The 22,489-nt window shown below is 40.5% G+C and overlaps 2 protein-coding genes across 3 annotated transcripts in view; one reads left to right on the top strand and one right to left on the bottom strand.

Annotated features, from left to right (window-relative positions):
- Positions 1–6,442, bottom strand: part of LOC138096073 (coiled-coil domain-containing protein 170-like) — a 30,491-nt gene extending 24,049 nt beyond the window's left edge. The window contains exon 1 of the mRNA XM_068992168.1: positions 6,305–6,442. Within this exon, the coding sequence (XP_068848269.1) occupies positions 6,305–6,442 (138 nt within the window). The remainder of the gene's footprint in view (positions 1–6,304) is intronic.
- An 8,414-nt stretch (positions 6,443–14,856) lies between these two features.
- MTHFD1 (methylenetetrahydrofolate dehydrogenase, cyclohydrolase and formyltetrahydrofolate synthetase 1) overlaps positions 14,857–22,489 on the top strand; it is a 61,084-nt gene continuing 53,451 nt past the window's right edge. For both annotated transcript variants that reach the window (XM_068965511.1, XM_068965513.1), the window contains exon 1: positions 14,857–14,974. In XM_068965511.1, the coding sequence (XP_068821612.1) occupies positions 14,934–14,974 (41 nt within the window). In that variant the 5' untranslated portion in view covers positions 14,857–14,933. The remainder of the gene's footprint in view (positions 14,975–22,489) is intronic.

Raw genomic sequence — 22,489 nt, 5'->3', positions numbered from 1 at the left:
GAGTAAAAATTAGGGAGATTTATCTGTATTATACTATCTCCTCCTCTTACCAAAAGAGTATATATAATGTTCTAAATTTAATTAGCATAACTGGTTAAGAACAAAGTTTATATGATTCAAATGAAACCAAGTAAAATATATTAATCTAAATCCCTAAGAAGTGTATAAATGTATCACATGGTACTTATTGTATTAAAAGAACAAAATGCATTTTTCTAAAGTTATCAGGTTTTAAAATTTTATTCTTACCAAGATACTAGGAATGCAGATCTGCAAAAGAGAATACAAAATGACTATATTTAAATGTTTTTAAAAAATAAAGAGAACTTTTGAAAATATGACTAAGTCACAAGATATCACAAAAAATTAACATTGGAAAACATTTTGGAAAAACAACTTTTTGAAATAAAAAGTATAATAACTTTAATTTGAAAACTAAATGACCACATTAAAAAGCAAATTAGACACAGCTGAGGAACAAGTGAACTCAAATATGAAGGAAATTTTTGAGCATACAGGAACAAATAAATGGTGAAAGAGAGTTTCAGGCAGAGAGATTAAAATGAAAAGGTCTATCATATGTCTGTTTGGAGTCCAAGAAGGCTATATTCTATAGAATGATGAAGAGGCAATATTTGAAGAAATAATGCTTTGATAATTTTACAGAATTGTTGAAAGATACTAATCTAAGTGGTCCAGCAAGTCCCAAGAAAAGTAAATCAAAAAAATTTCTTTACCAACACACTCATAATGAAACTACAGAACACCAAAGGGATCTAAAAAGCAGATAATAGAAAGGACATAATTACAAAGAAATAGCAATTAGACAGGTGAGCAACTTCTCAATAGCAACAGAAGCTGAGAAACAGCAAAATGACATCTGTAATGTACTAAGAAAAATATATCATCTTTCACTGAGTGTAAGAGGCAGAGATTTTCACATCTCTGCAACTGGACTGCATCTTAAAATTCCCTCTAATTCATATATGGCTTGGTTAGCCAAAAGCACACTTTCAAATTTCAAAATAGTGGCTAAGACAGGACTACTTGTTCAAATCAAAGATATAAAGTAAGTGCCAACCAGAATTTCTACTTAAATTATGTTCCAAGATTAAGAGTAAAATAAACACATTTTAGACAAACAAAAATTGAATTTACCACCAACAGGCCCTTACTTAAGAGAATTTCAAAGAAAGAAAATGAACTTACAAAGTCTGAGATACAAGAAAGAAAAGTGAATAAAAAATAACAGTAAATATTGTGTGGCCATAATTACATAAACATTAATTTTAAAACTGTGATTTATGGGGTTGAAAATAAAGAATAGAACCAGTGCAGGACAAAATAAAAGCATATAGACTGAGCGGAGAAAAACAGCTTAAAGCATTATAATAGAAAATTCAGATTTCTCAAGAGTAACCATAAAAACTTCTGTTAACTTTGCTGAGTACATATTTTAAAATAACTAATATACTATTAAAACAATGGTCATACAGCATATAACTCCTAAACTTGTAGAAGAAAAAAAAATAATGAGAAAAAAAGAAATAAATGCAATACAACAAAACAAAAACAATCAGTTTTGTGTATGATAGAAGGAGAGAAAAGGAAACAAAATAACAGGACAAGTAGATTATACATACGCTAATAGAAAGACACCCAAATAATCAATAATATCAATAAATGTAAACGGACTAAACTTTCCAGTTAAAAGCAAACATTATCAATGTTACTTGAAAAAGCAAAAACTGAAAACAACCCACATTTCAAGTAAGAGTTTAATGGGTAATTCATGGTATATTCATACAATAGAATCATTACTGAATGCACACAAAGTGACACAAATCTCATGAAGTGAAAGAAGTAACAAAAAGACAAAAATAGTATAATTACATTAAGTAAACTTTTAAACATAAAATTAATATTTATTAGGGATTCTTATGTAAGTGCTAAAACTAGGAAGAAAAGCAAGAGAATGATTGACACAAAACTCAAAATACCCACTATTTTTAAGTGTAGGTAGGAATAAAGGGATTCAGTTAGTAAGGGGCAAAGAGGAATCTTCTAAGGTATTGGAGTGTTTTAAGATATTGCGTGGTGGGTTTATAGGTATTTGTTTTATTACCTAACCTGTGCATATACGTTTTATAGTTCTTTCCTATGTATATTTTTTAAAAATCCATTCACAAAACAAAACTACATATTTTTAAAAGATGCATATATATATCCAAAGACATACATCAAATATATTAGATGAGACAGAAATGGAGATGGTGAAAAAGTAAAGCAAGAGGAGCCCTGTACAGAAAGATGATATTGTACCATGAACTAAGCATGATTAACCTGACAATGTATCTGAGATATAAAACAAAAGAGCAAATTGATTAAAATGTGCTAAATTCTTAACACATCACAATATTGCTAAGATTTCAAGCACCAATAATAAAAAGAAAAAACAGTAACCATTATGTTCCATTAGACTTTTAATTTATAAAAATAAGAAATATTAAATCTGCAATTAATTTTTATAAACAAGTTCTTTCCAATTCTTTTCTCATTTCATAGTTTAGAAGAAATGAACAAGGAGGGATGCTGTATATGAAGCTTGCTGAAGCTTGCTTATACAATAAAAAAATTAAAATGTATAAAAATTGATATATTAATTTTTAATGGAATTCTATGCAGGAATTATCATGCACAGCCTAAATTTATATGAATAAAAAAAACTACTCTCAAAAACATAAATCTATTTTCAGGGCAGGAACAGAGACACAGACGTAGAAGACAGATGCATGGACATGGGCAGGGCAGGGGATGAATTGAGAGACTGGGATTGACATATGTGCACAGCCAAGTATAAAGTAGATAGCTAGTGGGAACCTGCTGTATAGCACAGTGAGCTAAGCTTGGGGCTCCATGTGGTCACTTAGATGAATAGGATGGCAGGAGCAGAAGGTGCGAGCAAGGTCCAAGACAGAGGGGATATACGAATATGTATAGCTGATTCACTTCATTATACAAAGAAACTAACACAGCATCATAAAGCAGCTATACTCCAACTTTTCAAAAAAGTCCATTAAATAAAACAAAAAAAAACTACTAAAAAACTAACCAACAGAAAACATCCATATAAGGCTGAGCACCAAAGAATTGATGCTTTTGAACTGTGGTGTTGCAGAAGACTCTTGAGAGTCCCTTGGACTGCAAGGAGATCCAACCAGTCCACCCTAAAGGAAATCAACCCTGAATATTCATTGGAAGGACTGATGCAAGCTGAAGCTCCAATACTTTAGTCACCTGATGCAAAGAGCTAACTCACTGGAAAAGACCCTGAAGCTGGGAAAGATTGAGGGCAGGAGGACAAAAGGACGTCAACGGATGGCAGAGGATAAGATGGTTGGATGGCATCACTGACTCAATGGACATGAGTTTGAGCAAGCTCTGGGAGATGGTGAAGGACAGGGAAGCCTAGCATGCTACAGTCCATGGGGTCGCAGAGTTGACTGAGCAACTGAACAACAAAAAGACTGAGTGCAAATAGCAAGGTAGAAAGTTAGGTTTAGTAGAATATCATTAATGTAATTTTTAAAATGGCCAAAACAATATAAGAAGCATTCACATATATCTAAACATTAAACACATGGACACAAAGGTTGTACACTTACTTCAGAAATTATCTCTGAAAAAAAAAAAGGTCCAGGATGGTCCAGCAGTACTTTCACATAGACTTGTAATAGTAGCTACCCTAACATCCTCATCTCTCAACACCCCAGACCCTGGATCCACTCACTTCCCTTACCAAGATGACTAATGCTCAGCAGCAGAGGCCCCAGGACCTGCCCTAGAGCTAAGAGTGGCAAAGATTCTTACTGCCTGATGTCTGATTCTACTGTTTGTTTATATTACCCACCCCAAGAGGGTCTTCCCAGGTGGCGCTAGTGTAGAACGCGCTTGCCAATGCACAAGACATAAGAGATGCAGGTTCACACCCTGAGTTGGGAAGATCCTTTGGAGAAGGGCATGGCAACCCACTCCAGTATTCTTGCCTGGAGAATCCCATGGACAGAGGAGCCTGGCATGCTACAGTCCATAGGGTGGCAAAGAGCTGGACACAACTGAAGTGACTCAGCATGCACGCATGCATGCAACCCAAGACTGGAGGATGAGAGGTTACAAAATGGTCTTCAATTTTAAAAGTGAAGTTTTATTTTCTTAAAAGAACAACTAAAGCAAATTTGGAGGGAAATGTATTAGCCTCTATACTTTTCCGTAGGGCTTCCCAGGTGGCACTGGTTTCCTACGCAACTCAGCTGGTAAAGAACCTGCCTGCAATGCGGGAGACCTGAGTTCGATCCCTGGGTTGGGAAAATCCCCTGGAGAAGGAAAAGGCTACACACTCCAGTATTCTGGCCTGGAAAACTCCATGGACTGTATAGTCCCTGGGGTCGCAAACAGTCGGACACAACTGAGCGACTTCACTTCACTTCACTCCCAGGTGGCACTAGTGATAAAGAATCTCCCTCCACCTGTCAATGAAAGAGATATAAGAGATGGGTTTGATCCCTGGATTGGGAGATCCCCTTGGAGTAGGAAATGGCATGCTACTCCAGTATCCTTGCTAGGAGAATCCCATGGACAGAAGAGCGTGGCAGGCTACAGTCCATGGGACTGCAAAGAGTTATACACAACTGAGCAACTAACACAGACACACAGTCCCAAAGAAAACATACTATTTTTTTTTTGAAAACATGCTATTTTTAAACTTACTTGTTGCAAACTCAAGCATTTTGTTTTATAATTGATTTAAAATAAAGTTCATAGTTAAATGAGGACATGTTGATAATAAGACAATTTTATTATTATAAATTTCATAATGTACCAATATTTAAATATATATTTTATGGTGTTAAAATTTGTGAAAATGGTAAAACAATTTTTTATATTTCTAGAGGGATTTATGAGCATTTATGCACTTGAAAGGAGTTAGAGGTTGTGGAACAATGTCCTTCTTCATTGTATCAGTTAATTCTTTTCCCCTTCTTCATAGAGGTATAGTTGAAAATTAAAATTATATATAAAATATATGACGTTTTGAAATTTGTATACATTGTGAAATAATCTTTACAATCAAGCTAATTAACATATCCATCACCTCACACAGTTACCATTTTCTTTTTTTTTGTCATGAGAACATTTAAGATCTAAACTCTTAGCAGTTTCAAGTATACAATACAGTATTGTTAACTATAGTCACATTGCTGAACATTAGATCTCCAGAACTTATTTATCTTGCATAACTAATGTACCCTTTGACCAACATCTCTTCATTTCCATCTTCCCACCACCTCAGGAAATCACTATTCCACTCTCTGTTTCTGTAAGTTTTAGATTTTACATAAGTGAGATCATGTAGTATCAGTCTTTGTTCAGCTTATTTCACTAAGTATAATGTCCTGCAGGTTCATCTATGTTGTTGAAGATGGCAGGATTTCCTTTTTTTTTTAAAGGCTGAAGAATATTCTTCTAAAGAATACATGTATCACATTTTCTTTATCCATTCATCTGTTGACTTATTTACTTTTAATGTAATACATTTCCTTTCCTAGGGAAGAAACTAGGTTAATTATTCTCATTTAAAGACAATAGGGGATGGAAATAAACCAGTCCCCTAAGCCCCAATCCTTACCCCACAGCTCAGACTTCATCTCCTAGGAGTTACAAGCTAAAGAATAAATGGATCTGTCTAATGGTTTTAAAAATATCATCTGACCCAACAGCGTATTTAATTTCCAGAAACAGTCTCATCAGTTCCAGCCCTAATAAAACAAGGCTGTATATCAAGGGGGTAATATGGGACAACAGAAAGGTGATGAGAGTCAGACTACGCAGTTCTGCCCTTAAGTGACTGTGGCCTCTTTCCAGTGTTCAGTTTGCTAATCTGCAAAATGATAGGCTTGGATAAAATTAACTCAGAGGCCCTTTATAGTCTATTTTTTATATTGTTTTGGGATTGTTGGCCTTGGTGAAATATCAGAATCACCAAAAAGGAAAAAATAAGTAAAATTCACTTTGAGGTTCCATTAGATTCAGAAATTTCATTGCTCCTTGTTCTACAGTTAAGTCAGGAAGTGGAAATGAAATCTTTGACTCATGTCTTGAGTCATGCATTCGAAGGGTGCTCCACAGGCAAGGGGGCAAACAGAACTGAATTTCCTTTCTGCTAGCTCTCACTTGTGCAAGAGGCTGTTTTACCTCTTCCTCCTGAGAACGGAAAAAATTAAATAAATGCCAGAGTACAACTCACCCCTGAGCTATTTTTCTGAGATGTGTAAGCTGATATATGTTTGACTTCCAATGGCTTAGCCTTGCGGGGCCCTTTGCTTTGGGCAGTAGCCAGCTTCCCTGGATTTGAGTGGTTTAAAAACTGGACAGGGCTTGACATGCTGGAGATAAAAGCATGAACCAGATCTACTAATGGTGAACCAAGGTGCTTCCAAGAAGAGTTTTCATAGAGTGGTCAGGAAAAGATGCTGAGGACTGGCCAGCGTCCTCAACAATGTCTCTGCGAAGGTTCCACGTCAGATCCTTACAGTTTAGCCAGACCTCAGAAGAAGCTGCCCGCTGAACCTGTAGCTTGGAGATAAGACAGATCTAATTTCTAAACGCAGTATCAAAACAGTGCTTAAATTATACCTGGTTGAAAATAGCCTGCTGATATACACATTTGCACTTATAATATCATACTTAAATGCTACTTGTGAATCATATCTTTAGATACATGACTTGCAAATTTCCTTCAATTTCTGAATCTATAGGAAATATAACTATATCCTTCAAGATTCAGTCAAAAGCTAGTATCCAAAATGAGTTAATGTAACATGTGATAGCTCATAGTGTTCTTTCTGTCCCAGAGGAACATAAAATGTAACCTCACATTATGAATTTTATAAATTCAATTTCCTAAGAACTCAATACTGCCTTAAATCCATTTTCCCTACCCGGTTCAATTCACATATTATCTTTCTTTTCAATAAGAGAAATAGAAGAAAGACACCCTCCAAATTATTATCCATATATTTTATTAAGCAATAAGATGGAGATTTCTTTTTTAAGATCAGAGAATGAACTCTAGTGGGGGAAATCCGGTATTTAGAAGCTGTGCACCGAAAGGGCTGCATGCAAATAAGGTATGAGTTTCCTTTGCTGGTGGTATCTCCCAGAAAATGGAACAGTTACAGAACAAAAAATATCAGGAGGGTGTGAGCTGAAGAATATTGAGCTGAAAGTATGAAGCCCTGGTTTTCTTTACTAACCCTGGAAATCTATTTTGAAATGCCTCTATTACTTTATTCTAGATTTATTAATACTGAAGACAATAATTAAAGAACAAATATCTCTAATGAAACTTTAGTCTCTGCCTTATTTTAATTATTTGATATTTAAAATCGTTACTGTATCAATTCCTTTTCTAAGAACCAAAGAATAGACTTAAAGAATGCCTTCCTCAGTGATCAGTGCATAGAAATGGAGGCAAACAATAGAATTAGAAAGTCTAGAGATTTCTTCAAGGAAATTAGAGATACCAAGGTAACACTTCATGAAAAGATGGGCACAATAAAGGACAGATATGGTATAGACCTAATAGAAGCAGAAGATATTAAGAAGAGGTGGCGAGAATACACAGAACTATACAAAAAAGACCTTCAAGACCCAGATAATCATGATGGTGTGATCATCAACCTAGAGCCAGACATCCTGGAATGTGAAGTCAAGTGGGCCTTAGGAAGCATCACTACGAACAAAACTAATGGAGGTGCTGGAGTTCGAGTTGAACTATTTCAAATTCTAAAAGACAATGCTGTGAAAGTGCTGCACTCAATATGCCAGCAAATTTGGAAAACTCAGCAGTGGCCACAGGACTGGAAAAAGTCAGCTTTCATTCCAGTCCCCAAGAAAGGCAATGCCAAAGAATGCTCAAACTATCGCACAATTGCACTCTTCTCACATGCTAGCAAAGTAATGCTCAAAATTCTCCAAGCCAGGCTTCAACAGTATATGAACCATGAACTTCCAGATGTTCAAGATGGATTTAGAAAAGACAGAGGAACCAGAGATCAAATTGCCAACATCCATTGGATCATTGAAAAAGCAAGAGAGTCCCAGAAAAACATTTACTTCTGCTTTATTGAATATGTCAAAGCCTTTGACTGTGTGGACCACAACAAACTCTCGAAAATTCTTCTATGGGAATACCAGACCACCTGACCTGCCTCTTGAATCTGTATGCAGGTCAGGAAGCAACAGTTAGAACTGGACATGGAAAAACAGACTGGTTCCAAATAGGAAAAGGAGTACGTCAAGGCTGTATATTGTCACCCTGCTTATTTAACTTCTATGCACAGTACATCATGAGAAACACTGGGCTGGAAGAAGCACAAGCTGGAATCAAAATTGCCGGGAGAAATATCAATAACCTCAGATATGCAGACGACACCAACCTTTTGGCAGAAAGCGAAGAAGAACTAAAGAGCCTCTTGAAGAAAGTGAAAGAAGAGAGTGAAAAAGTTGCCTTAAAGCTCAACATTCAGAAAACTAAAATCATGGCATCTGGCTCATCACTTCATGGCAAATAGATGGGGAAACAGTATCAGGCTTTATTTTTGGGGGCTCCAAAATCACTGCAGATGGTGACTGCAGCCATGAAATTAAAAGATGCTTGCTCCTTGGAAGGAAAGTTATGACCAACCTTGATAGCATATTAAAAAGCAAAGACATTCCTTTGCTAACAAAGGTCCATCTAGTCAAAGCTATGGTTTTTCCAGTAGTCATATATGGATGTGAGAGTTGGACTATAAGGAAAGCTGAGCGCCGAAGAATTGATGCTTTTGAACTGTGGCATTGGAGAAGACTCTTGAGAGTCCTTTGGACTGCAAGAAGATCCAACCAGTCCATCCTAAACGAACTGAGTCCTGAATATTCTTTGGAAGGACTGATGTTGAAGCTGAAACTCCCATCCTTTGGTCACTTGATGCAAAGAACTGACTCATTTGAAAAGACCCTGATGCTGGGAAAGATTGAAGGTGGGAGGAGAAGGGGACGACAGAGGATGAGATGGCTGGATGGCATCACCAACTCAATGGATGTGAGTTTGAGTAAACTCTGGGAGTTGGCGATGGATAGGGAGGCCTGGCTTGCTGTAGTCCACGGTGTCGCAAAGAATCGGACACGTCTGAGCGACTGAACTGAACTGAACTGACTTAAGTTTTGGTGAACTGAAAAGGAAGAATAAACTGCTCCTCAGTCCTGGAACAAGGATCATACTAGAGACAAAGGTCTTCTTAAGAATTCCATCCTCTGCTATTTTTGAAATTTCTTTACCATTTTATGAATCTTATGCTCTTTTAAAAACAACTTACGAGTTTCATTTATATTGCTTCTAAGAAACAAGCTACTGTGTGGGCCAAAATATATTCACAGAAGCATGAACTGATCTTACAGTATCTCAAGTACCATCTCCTTCCTTGATTTATGCAAGGTGAGAATAATCTCTCTCTCTTCCTAATTCTTAAGAGTATATGATCTATGCATTTCCTCTGTTATCTCATTCAGTATCGTATGAGTAAAAATCTGAGCTCTCCTACTATATTAAAGGTACATTAAGAGCAGAATCTATTTCTGGTTTATCTCTATCATTCCATACTCAGTTCAGCTCAGTTCAGTCACTCAGTCGTGTCCGACTCTTTGCGACCCCATGAATCGCAGCACGCCAGGCCTCCCTGTCCATCACCAACTCCCGGAGTTCACTCAAACTCATGTCCATCGAGTCAGTGATGCCATCCAGCCATCTCATCCTCTGTCGTCCCCTTCTCCTCCTGCCCTCAATCTCTCCCAGCATCAGAGTCTTTTCCAATGAGTCAACTCTTTGCATGAGGTGGCCAAAGTATTGGAGTTTCAGCTTCAGCATCAGTCCTACCAATGAACACCCAGGACTGATCTCCTTCAGAATGGACTGGTTGGATCTTCTTGCAGTCCAAGGGACTCTCAAGAGTCTTCTGCAACACCACAGTTCAAAAGCATCAATTCTTCGGCGCTCAGCTTTCTTCACAGTCCAACTCTCACATCCATACACGACTACTGGAAAAACCATAGCCTTGACTAGACGGACCTTTGTTGACAAAGTAATGTCTCTGCCTTTTAATATGCTATCTAGGTTGGTCATAACCCTCCTTTCAAGGAGTAAGCATCTTTTAATTTCATGACTGTAATCACCATCTACAGTGATTTTGGAGCCCAAAAAAATAAAGTCTGACACTGTTTCCACTGTTTCCCCATCTATTTCCCATGAACTGATAGGACCGGATGCCATGATCTTCGTTTTCTGAATGTTGAGCTGTAAGCCAACTTTTTCACTCTCCTCTTTCACTTTCATCAAGAGGCTTTTTAGCTCCTCTTCACTTTCTGCCATAAGGGTGGTGTCATCTGCATATCTGAGGTTATTGATATTTCTCCCAGCAATCTTGATTCCAGCTTGTGCTTCTTCCAGCCCAGCGTTTCTCATGATGTACTCTGCATATAAATTAAATAAGCAGGGTGACAATATACAGCCTTGACGTACTCCTTTTCCTATTTGGAACCAGTCTGTTGTTCCATGTCCAGTTCTAACTGTTGCTTCCTGACCTGCATATAGATTTGTTAAGAGGCAGGTCACGTAGTCTGGTATTCCCATCTCTTCCAGAATTTTCCACAGTTTATTGCGATCCACATAGTCAAAGGCTTTGGCATAGTCAATAAAGCCGAAATAGATGTTTTTCTGAAACTCTCTTGCTTTTTCCATAATCCAGGGGATGTTGGCAATTTGATCTCTGGTTCCTCTGCCTTTTCTAAAACCAGCTTGAACATACTAGGCCCCCAAAATACAGTTTGAACAACTAAATAACCCAACAGGAAAAAAAAAAAAAGACAAAACACCACTCTTAAATACAAAGTTAACTCATATAAGTGATAATACTGTTCTTCCAAAAATATAATAAAAATATAATGGAAGTCTGAAGTGAAAAATAAAATACAGCCATATGACACAATTATTCTATGATTTTAGGTCTGTACATAACTACTGAATTCTTTAACAACATTCATAAGATCTATCAATATTCACATTAGAAAAATACAGTATGCTATGCTTCATTTAGTAGAAAGTAAAAACCATAAATGTTTACCATATCAGGCACAAGAGAAAATTCCAATTCCAAGTTCAGTTCCCAGAAGAAATCTGAATTGTTCAATATGAGGGGCTGCCCTGTACTATTTGCCAAAAGAATGTTTGTACATCAAAGGAGCTGTTGCTAGGTCAACACATCACAGAGGTCAAGGGAATAGCAAAGGGACTTCCTAAAGTGATAAAGTAAGGCCTGTTAGTCTTTATTTTCCTAATTAATGAAGTGAAAAACATCAAGTGGCTTCATCAAGCATGAGAGAACTTAACAAACTCTTAGGAAAGTGATCCCACAAAAAGTAAACATTCCAGCAAAGGTGAAATTTATATTTTGGGTCTGTCTTTTGTGAAATTCTTGGAATAGGTCAACACCTACACCTAATAAAGAAAGAAGTACTTTGAAAGGAGGAGAAAAATTATGATTCCATCTACTATGGAATGTAGTAAAAGCAAAATATGATTTGTTTGAAAAACTGGTATTCGAAGAAAGCATGTCCCTATTATGTATTTTTGATATTAGAATCACTACAATTATACTTCAAATATCACCTAATCTAGTGGCTCTCAGCCCTGTCCACCCATTAAAATCTCAAAGACAACTTCAAAAAATACTGGTACTCTGACACTACCCCAAGTTCTGACTTAATTGGTCTACAGTGCAGTCTAAGCATAAATATTTTTAAAAATCTACACAGGTAATCCTAGTGTGAATAAAAATGAGGTAGGGGTAAAATAAGTAGTATTAATAAGTTAGAGAGTAAGAGTTAATAACTAAACCAGGAAAATTAGAAATATCCTTTTTTCCTCCAAAACTAGATTTTAAAAATTACATCCCGAAGCAGCAGAAACATAATCATGAACAAGACACGAAATTTCTAATAAAGCTAAAATTCTGGTGGAAAAAGAAAAGATAGCAAACAGCTATAAAAATAAATGAAATCATTTTAGATAGTGATAAGTGCTGTGAATAAAATAGGCTATCTTGATAAAGTAACAAGTAGCTAAGTGAGGGGTCATTTTTGATAATGTAATCAGAGACAGTCTGCTTTGAATATATTAATAGAAATCATATTACACATTTTACTGGATAACCTGCCTTGATGATTTAATAATTTGTGAAATCTATCTTACACAGCATCTATAGCTGTATATCCATTGTTTAACAACTTCATCCATTCTGATGGAGATATGCTTTTTACTATTTAAACTGATGCTGTGAGGAACACTGTTATATATACATCTTTGTGTATACATGTACTTATTACTCTAGGATAAATTTCTAGAAGTGGACTTACAAGATCAAAGAAGGCCCACATTAAAGTTTTGATAGATATTCTCAAATAACCCTCAGTATTTCTGTAAAAATGGAACTTCTGCAGAAAGGATCCACCTTTTTTCAAGCAACTGCCATTAACAGCATTTGAATAAAAATATGTTATCTTTTTATTCTCTGTGAAATGATCCATTCTCAGTCTTTATCTTATTTGACCAATCTGCAATATATTTGGAAGAATTAGTTACCTCTTTTCCTGTGAAACACTTTATCTTCTAAGGCTGAATGCTCTCAAAGTTTTCCTCATAACATGCTGGACTCTTTTCAGTATTCCTTCCTGGTTTCTCCTCATATCTCCTTGAATTCTAAACACTGAAGTGTCCTAGGTATCAGTCTTCAGTCATCTCTCTACCTACACTCGTTCTTGTCTTGGGCACACTTCCAATTTCATGGATTTAAATATTGCAGATCTCATTTATATAAATATCAGACATTTAAGATGCATCTAAAAACTTATTTCAGCTCAGTAATGGAACTTCATTTTTTCAGTTGCTCAAACCAAATCCTTGCTTTTTTCTCTTATACTTTAACGTCCTCTCTTCATTCAGGTTTCTGCACCTCAGATTCCCCAGAGGGAATTTCCTCTTAGCACATTTCTAAGACAGCACTCTCCTGCCTCCCACCACCATTCCCTATCCTCTTAGCTTGCCTATTCGTAAAACATGGTATGTCTCAATATCTAAAATTAGAGTACAGATTTCTTTAATTGATCATTGACTCCCAAAATATTAGCTGGGAAGTGGGGGTGGGGGGATTAATTGGTTCACCGTGGTACCCCTAGCACCTAGAGCAGTGTCTCTTTGTTGTTGACACAGTAGCCACTCAATAACTATTTGCTCAGTGAATGAATTGTACAGGTCACACAGATACATCATAGCTGAAAACCAGGCTGTTAGAGTGGCAAAAGCAACATATTTGAAACAATCAGGTTTGGTCCCTATTCCAGCAACAGCTATGCAGTTTTGAAAAAGTTATCCTTCAAAGTCTATTTCTCAATCTGCAATTCGGGGTTTATGTCATCTTTCTCAGCAAACCAGACAGTTGCAGTCAATATTTATTTGGCATTATAAAAACAAACTTTCACTACCCGTAATTTACGGGCAACATATTTTTCTCTTAATCTCTGTTGTTCACATGGAACATAACGTAACAGTACGCCTTCAGAGGTCCTTATATTTTTTAGGTTATTATATAGTTGGCCCTCTGGTATCTTTGGGTTCCACTTGCTCAGTCAGCCAAGCCTGGTCAAAAATTTTACAAGTTCCATTAAGTTCCCAAAGGCAAAATTTGAATTTGCAGCATACCAGCACCTATTTATATAGCATTTACACGGTATCAGTAATCTACAGATGATGTAATTTACACAGGAGTATGTGCTTACGTTATACGTAAATACTACGCTGTTTTTTTTATAACGGACTTAAGCACTTGCGGACTTTAGCATCTGTTATAAACATCCCAGTTGCCTTCCAAGAGGGAGTGTCCGTCCTTGAGGTCACAAGGCTATCCAGTTTTGCAAGGCCCATGTCCTTTCTCCAACCCCAGATCTGTGTGGGGGCATTTGATAAAACCTAGACTTGCAAAGCTGACCACCCTCCCTGCAACGGCTGTCCTGGGGTTACCCGGACCCTGAGGGAGCCAACACGGCGCTCCAGCTACGCGGGTCTGAAACAGCGGGCTGGGCTTCAACCTTGGCCAAGCATCCGATTCGCCTGAGACTTGAAAAGCAGTCAGGGGCGCCACCCAGACCCTCCGGTTCAGTATAAGGGTGGGGACTGCGACCCCAGTCTGACCACGCCGGGGTGGGGGGGGGGGGAATGAGGGAGGGGGTGCGAGAACGCCGGACGCCGCCCCACACTCCGCACGTCTACCCGCTGCAAGCCAGCCCGGCGCCTCCAAGCGCCCTACGCTGGGACCCGGTAAGAATCCTCCAGCAGAGATTCCACGCCCTCAGCCGGCGCCGCTCTCCCGCGCCCGCCAAACTGGTCTCCCGCTAGCCTGTGCCTGGACTCCGCCCCCTAAGGTCTGGATTCTAGGCTGATTCCCAGTTCAGCTGGATCCCCGCCCACACGATGGCGCATTCTGGGAAAAAAAAAATCCTTCCAGCAGCCAATCATGTCCTCCAGCCAGTCTACACAGACGTCCCTCATATTCCCGCGGCACTTCAGACCCTCTACTCCTCAGCTCTAAGCTTGCCTAAGGGGCCTCCGTCCGTCTGGACTGCGCACGCGCATTCTCATCCGTTATGTGTGGAGGCGGGCGCGCAGGCGCAGTAGAAGTGTCGGCCTGGGCGGTCGCTAAACACGTGTGTTGGGCTGTTCCGTGCAGCAGTAGAGTCGAACCTCTATTTTGTTGGTGTCCATTGTGAGCGGCGGACTTTTAAAGGTCATGGCCCCGGCGGAAATCCTGAACGGGAAGGTGGTCTCCGCGTAAGCACCTGTCCTTGTTGTTAGGGCGTGTTGGGTTTGCAAGCGAGGACTGTGAGCAGGGTGTGCAGGTTCCCAATGACTTTTTTTTTTTCGCGGGAGGGAGACTTGTAGCGCAAGAGTCAGGCCAGCGGAGTGGGTAGCGATGATTTTGTCTTGAACCCCTCACACCTGAAGACTGGGTCTCTGCAACCAAAAAAAGGCGCCCCGGACATGATCTGCGTTTGTAGATGGGGTACCTGGTGGCCGTTCCTGCTGGCTTCTGTGCTTCTGGGACAAGTTCTCTTCCTCAGCCCGACAACTATTCTCCCAGAAGTGCAGCTGCCAGAAGAGTAGTTTGAGTTGCCTGCAGCATCCCACTCAGAAATCCAGTTACTTCCCTTCCGCCGTAATTTGGAGGGGAGGAGACTGATATTAATGAGGTAGCAAGACTTTATTACCAGGCTGATTAGGGTCAGAGGGTCTCCATCCAAAATCATAGCTTTTTCCTACTACACCAGAGTCATCATTTGCTAAGTGAAATCTAATAAACATTTCTTTCCCCCTCAATTTCATGCTCCTCTAACAGCTATCTCCTGTGTCCTGACCCTAGAGCTACTTTCTGGTTTGGCTCTTGAGTCCTGACAATATTTTACACTCCTTTTGACCTCTGCCATTTCTACTCCACGGGGAAATCTGGATGCTTAATTAGTGGATATGATTGCCAGCCTTAATTCCCTGGGAGTAACACCTGGCAGCTTTTTGTTTTGAGAGTTGACCGAAGTGGAGTGAGGGGGAGAGATGAAAGTAGAAGAGGAAAGGATATATTTTCTGTGATCCACCTGCAGGTTTTTCTTGGGACCTTGGACTTTACCAGTTATTTTGTAACAGCTGCAGCTGGCAACAATAATTGCCCCATGAAGCCCTAATTTTGTGTGTACAGGTTTTGACTCTATAGAGTCACTGGTGGTGAAACCCACCTTCGGCCATAATGATTTGTTTCCTGGAAGGTAGAAGTGAACAAAGAAGGTGAGATGTAATTTAGATGATGGTGAATCTCTCACAGTGGTGAAGAGGAACCCAGAACTTCTAGATTAGAAATCGCAATACTTAACATTTGAGCTCTTTTCTGCAGGTGATTTCCTAAATTGCATTGCTCGTGCTTGATCTTTTTTGTTTGGTTGCTTATATTCAAACCCATTGCCTTAATCAGAGCCTTTTCTTGATGAAATCTTCATTTTAAAGAGACTGAAGAGATGATTTAGATTTGCTTCTTGGCAGGCTACTGAGAATAGGTGCTCACTGGATATGTTTTGGTCTGAGTAGAGAGCAAATTAAACATGTTTGTAAGCTCCATAAGGGCCAATATGTGCATCATCTTATTTCTGTCTATCCAGAACACCTGGAAACCTTTCACTCCTTACTAGTTTTTTAGCATTAAGTGAGTTAGCTAACCTCTCTGTGCCAAAATTTTCTCAAGTGTAAAATAAAGATAATATCTAGGCCATTGAATTATTAAGAGAACTGAATGAGTTTCTAACTGAAGAGAATTTAGAATTGTTCCTGGTACAGAATAAGCGTTCAATACATGTTAGCTGTTAACAATTGGTAATTAGTTAATATATACAGAAGAGATTGATTCATTATCTTTTTCACAGTTTCAAGATTCAGTATCTTTTGACAGTGATAGTTGCCTTGAGACCTATTTTAGTGGTTCTCAATATAAACTGCACATAAAAATCAATTGGGGAGCTTTTTGGTTTTGTTATTGCTTTTTATTTACATATGGACACGTACAAAAAAGTGCACCTGTCATAGGTATATAGCTCAATGAGTTTTTCACTGCTAAACTTCAGTAGCACTCAGCGAGAAATAACATTGTTGGCACTCCAGAAACTCCTCTCTCACTCCCATCCCATCACCACCCTCCAACAAAGGTAATCGCTGTCTGACTTCCAACACTGCAGATTAGTGTTGCTTGTTTTTGATCTTTATATAAATGACATCAAGTAGTATAAAGTCTTCTGTGTGTCTGGTTTCTTTCAATCAGCCTTGTATTTCTGAAATTATTTCATGTTACGTGTAGCTGTAGTTCATTAACTCTCATCGCTGTTTTGTATTCTGTGTGAATATGCCACTATTTACTTATTCACGTACATTTTGGTTTCTCGTTTTGGTTGATTATGAATATTGAATAATGCTATGAGCATTCTTTTACATGTCTTTTGGTGGAACATATGATATATACATTTCTGTTGGTTAGATCCCTAAGAGTAGAATTGCGGAATGATAGGACACATATATGAACAGTTTTAGTAGAAATTGCCAATCTTTTCCAAGATAGTTTTGTGCACGTGCAGGTATGTGAAAAGGTTCAATCCCTGGGTCAGTAAGATCCCCTGGAGGAGAAAATGGCAACCCACTCCAGTATTTTTGCCTGGGAAATCCCATGGACAGAAGAGCCAGGCTGGCTACCGTCAATGGGTTCACAAGAGTAGGACACAAGTGAGCAACTGAGCACCTCCACATATCCACTCCATGCTTGGTACCTACACTAGACTGATTTAATTGTAGTTGCTAGCAGTAAACCACTGGACTCAACATTTTAAAAATCTTTTAAAATCTCATCCTGTGCTTCTAAAGCATCTTGACCACTTATCTAAACCCTTAACTCTTATGCTGAGCTTCCCTGGTGGCTCAGACGGTAAAATCATCTGCTTGCAATGCGGGAGACCCAGGTTCAACCCTGGGTCGGGAAGATCTCCTGGAGAAGGAAATGGCAACACTCTCCAGTATTCTTGCCTGGAGAATCCCATGGATGGAGGAACCTTGTAGGCTACAGTCCATGGGATCACAAAGAGTTGGACATGACTGAGTGACTTCACTTTAACTCTTAAATCCAAGTTTCATAGTTGAAGAGGAGAATGGCAGTGATCTGGAAATGACTGTTCCAGGTACTGGAAGGATTCCTTTCCCTCGTCTGCTCAGAAGTCACATAGCTGACCTTTGACACTGCCTCATGGTTGAGCAATCAGATAGTTCCAACTAATACAATTCATAAACAAGCACTAAGACTAAGGACTCTGCTTACAGAGGAGTTTTCTTTAATGTACTCATAAAATGGCTCTTTCAGACGCAGCCATAGCACCTTGACTTTCATGGAGAGCTTGAATCCAGGAGCAGGTAGAGCTCACAGCAGAAAGGAGAAGCTGTAGAGGGGGGACAGCCTGCTTGGTTCATGCAGTAGTGGAGTCCCTCAGCTCCAAGTGCTGAGGCTGGGCCAGGCCTCGGACTCTTGGCTGTGGCCCAGGGGGGCGTCCTGAACAGGAAGGTGGTGGGTCTTAGAGTTTGAGCTGGTGGGGCTGTAGGGTGTCCCTGCTGCTGCTGCTGCTGCTAAGTCTCTTCAGTCGTGTCCGACTGTGCCACCCCATAGACGGCAGCCCATGAGGCTCCCCTGTCCCTGGGATTCTCCAGGCAAGAACACTGGAGTGGGTTGCCATTTCCTTCTTCAGTGCATAAAAGTGAAAAGTGAAAGTGAAGTCGCTCAGTCGTGTCTGACTCTTCGCGACTCCATGGACCACGGCCCACCAGGCACCTCCGTCCATGGGATTTCCCAGGCAAGAGTACTGGAGTGGGTTGCCATTTCCTTCTCCAGCAGGGTTTCCCTACCTTCCCTCTTTTCCTGGGCCAGGGACACTCTTCAGAGGAAAGGTAAGTGCAGCCAGGGTTCCTGGGGTCCAGGAGAAGGGTTCCTCATTCCCCAGATTTGCAGATCAGATTCCTGTTGAGTCTCTCAGGACAAGCTTGCAAAACATCAAGTTCCCTGGGCAGATTCTGTCCTGATGTATTGTTTGAATTATAACACTTTGCTTTCTTCTTTGAAGGGGGAGGAAGAATGGGGCAGATCAAGAATACCATGGTGAGAAATTCTCTAAAATAGAGTTCACACCCATCCTATCCTGCAGCTGAGGAAACAGTTGAGGCAAGAAAAGTGATACGATTTGGCCAAAAGTTGCTTGACTGGTTAGTGGCAGAGGTTGATTTAGAATCAGGGTCTTCATCCAGTACATGGTGTTTCTCACCATCAAGTGCTTATTACTTTTCCTAAAAGGAATTTCATAAGCAATTTTTTTTTTCTTTACACCAGTCTTCCTCTCATTGCCATGCCTCCCATTCTGCTGAGAAGGCCATCCTAGACTTTTGTCTACTTTTACTTCTTCTCCCTTTCTGGCAGCCTGGACTGGGCAGAGTTCATCATTCCAGATGTCTTCTCTGCCTGTGGGAAACCTGGATCTGTTTGCCAGTTGTGTCTCTTTGGAAGGAACACTTCCATTTCTTCCTTAGGGGAGTTTCCAAAGTTGTAGCCTGGATTTGAACACTGGGGGAGATCTGAGGGTTAGGGACCAAGGTGTCTTTGGGGATATTTATTCATTCAGTAAATATCTGTGGGCCTCCAACTAGCCAGGCACTCTTCAAAGCCACAAGAGTATAACAGTCATCAAGACAGCCCACATCCCTACCCTGGTAGAATTTGTGTCCTAATGGGTAGATGAAGGTGGTAAAAATCGTTAAAGCAGGGTGTGAGGTAGTGAGAAGTGCCAAAGAGAAAACCAGTGCGGGGAAGGGGGTGGAGATTTCTGAGGCGTTGGGATATGGGGTTTGTAATTTTGAACATGAGAGTGTAAGAGGAACCTATGGGGAGAGGTTGAAGGAGGTGGGGCTGTGAGCCTGCCAGTGTTACAGAGAAGAGGATTCTTCACCAGAAACACAGCCTGTGCCGTGGAACTTTGACCTTGCCAGTTATTATTATTTAATGACTGCCCTGGGGTCAGCAGTGACGGCCTCAGAGAAGCTGAAGGTGAGTGGGGAGGCTGAATGAAAGTGCACTGGCCTTGGTGGTGAGAGCGCCCCCTGGCTTCAGGGAGGAACTCCTAAAGAAATGATACAGAGGGTGGAAAATAGACCGTGTCAGAAAAACTACCCTGATAACAGCTGTTAGACCAGAAGCGAACCACCATTCGCTTTTCAAAGGGGGCTAATGAAGTGTTGTACAATTTGTTTGACCTTTCCTTTTGCAGTTGAGCCTGTTACTTCCCCGGAGGGATTGATTAAGTCTCTTGATTAAGCCTTCTTTCTAAAAAAGCCGGTTGTGAAGAGACAGATGGTTTGCCATTTGTCAGGCCACCTAAAGAAGGTGCTCTGAGTTATGGGTGGAGCAGACCCTGTTGATGTGCCGGTAACACAGATTCCTGTGGGAGGTATCCACAGAGCTGGTCACGGAGTGCTCCCTCCAGGATCACTGGGCGACTTGGTTTACCTACTGCCTTAGCATCCTCATCTGTATACATGAGTGCCTGCTAAGTCACTTCAGTTGTATCTGACTCTTTGCGACCCTATGGACTGTAGCCCACCAGGCTCCTCTGTCCGTGGGATTCTCCAGGCAAGAATACTGGAGTGGGTTTCCATGCCCTCCTCCAGGGCAACCTCTTCCCAACCCAGGGATTGAACCTGCATCTCATGTCTCCTGCATTGGCAGGTGGATTCTTTTCAGATGCCACTGATGCCACCTGGGAAGCCCCCTCATCCGTATATTGGTCACCTAATTCATAGGATTGTTAAATGAGTCATTACTTGTAGAGCATTTAGAGCAGTCCTTGACACACAGTTAAGTTACAATAAATTGGTACTTAGTACATGTTGAATAAACAGATAGTGTTTGTATTTATCCAGACCATACCTGTGAATGCTGGTTTATCATCTTGAGCCTTAAAATTAGAATGTATGCTACTGTTCAAAGATAAAATGGAACCTTGATTATATGTTTAGCTACAGGGCTAGAAGAACTATTTTCTGTAAGAAGAGTTGGTTCACCACAGTGAAATTGATAAGCTTTTCATTTTGTCCTGCAGATAAAGTACCTGTAGGCCTTTTTGTGCTTGGAAAGATTTACCTATAATGAGTTCCAGAGTGTGGGCCTTTTGGAAGGTCCATGGAATGGTGACTGTCAACCTCAACCTTGGCTTGCGTCTGAGAGCCTGTGCAGGAGAGCAAGCAGGAGTTCCTGAAAGTGGGACCTTCCACTGATTCTTCACTAGGCCACCCAATCAGGCTGTTGGGTGTGTTGTAGGTGGACTGTGGCAGTCTGGACTGGCAGTCATTTATGTGGCCATGACACCAGCCAAAATCTTTACTAGGGCTTATCATCCCAGAAAATGTATCTGTCCTCACCCACCAGGAGGGGTGATAAGGCAGATTGAAATTTGGACAAGGGGCTTTGAGTAGAGGTATGTAGTCCCGGTTTATATCCCTATTTGCATGGAGAAGCCTCTGGAAGAAGGGGTATCAGAGTGGCCTGGCACAGGGGAGGGTCCCTTCTCCAGCTGACTCCTGGAGAGGCTGGACAGCCTTGTGTGGCTTTGGGCAAGTCAGTCAGCCTCACTTTCCGCTTCTGTGTAGTGGGGGCAATTATGATGGTGTTTATCTCCTGAGGTTGCCAAGAGGATTAAATGAGTATATGAGGTTCTCTGAAGCAGTCCTTTGTGCTTCTCGGGTTACAGCTATACCTTCTGACATCTGACCCACAGGGCAGAAAGCCATTGCATCTCTGCTTTGTGCAGTTTCCCCCACCTTAATGATTTCGCATAAGGTGGCTCCTGGCACCCTGTATGTAAGCCTTTGACCTTGAGGGAGAGGCCAACTAACCGTGCCACAGTCAGGGTTTCTCCGCTACCCAGGTCACCGCTTCCTCCATGTTGCAGTTTATGAAACTGCAGCCAGAAGTGACTTGTTTGACCAAGAGTTCTAAGGCTAGTGGCAGACCCTCATCAGTGTATTTTCCTTCCTCTCCAAGGGCTTTTTATTTGCTTGCTAAAAAGAATTACAATCTTTTACTGGCTAGATTTGGCTCTCCCTTTTAAGAGTTGAATGAATCAAACTGAGTCACCTCAGAAAATCATTTCCAGAGTCACAGTCATTTTTGACAGGTTGAAGACCAGTCAAATCACCCTCCTTTGTTAGCTAAACTTTTTTTTTTTCCCTCCCTTGCTGAAAAGTTCTTGCCTTCAAGCCTGGGCAGGAGAGGTACAGCTTTGGGTTGCTGACGCTTAATGCGCCTCAGGAAATAGGGAGTGTTTTTGTTAAAGGTTTTGCCAGAGCCTTTCAAAACCAGAGCAGGGAAGAGGGGCAGACTTATGATTCACAGGGATTATAATTTCGAATATGGAAATTAACCTCATACTCATTGTAAAAGGGACTTGTAGATAAAGATTTGAAGGAGGTGGGGCCATGATCCTGCCAGTGTTATGGGAAGGAGGGTCCACCGCCTTGCATGATTTAAGATAAATGATTTTTCCTTTGGATGTTGACCCCTGCTTAGTAAATAAGAAGCCTTTTGGACCTAAGCCGTTCCTACCCAAGACTGTCCTTTGCTGCTGCTGCTAAGTCGCTTCAGTCGTGTCCAACTCTGTGCGACCCCATAGACGGCAGCCCACCAGGCTCCCCCTTCCCTGGGATTCTCCAGGCAAGAACACTGGAGTGGAT

This window comes from Capricornis sumatraensis, chromosome 2 (assembly GCF_032405125.1).
Source record: "Capricornis sumatraensis isolate serow.1 chromosome 2, serow.2, whole genome shotgun sequence".
Taxonomy (NCBI): domain Eukaryota; kingdom Metazoa; phylum Chordata; class Mammalia; order Artiodactyla; family Bovidae; genus Capricornis; species Capricornis sumatraensis.
This window is presented reverse-complemented; position numbering and strand designations above follow the sequence as displayed.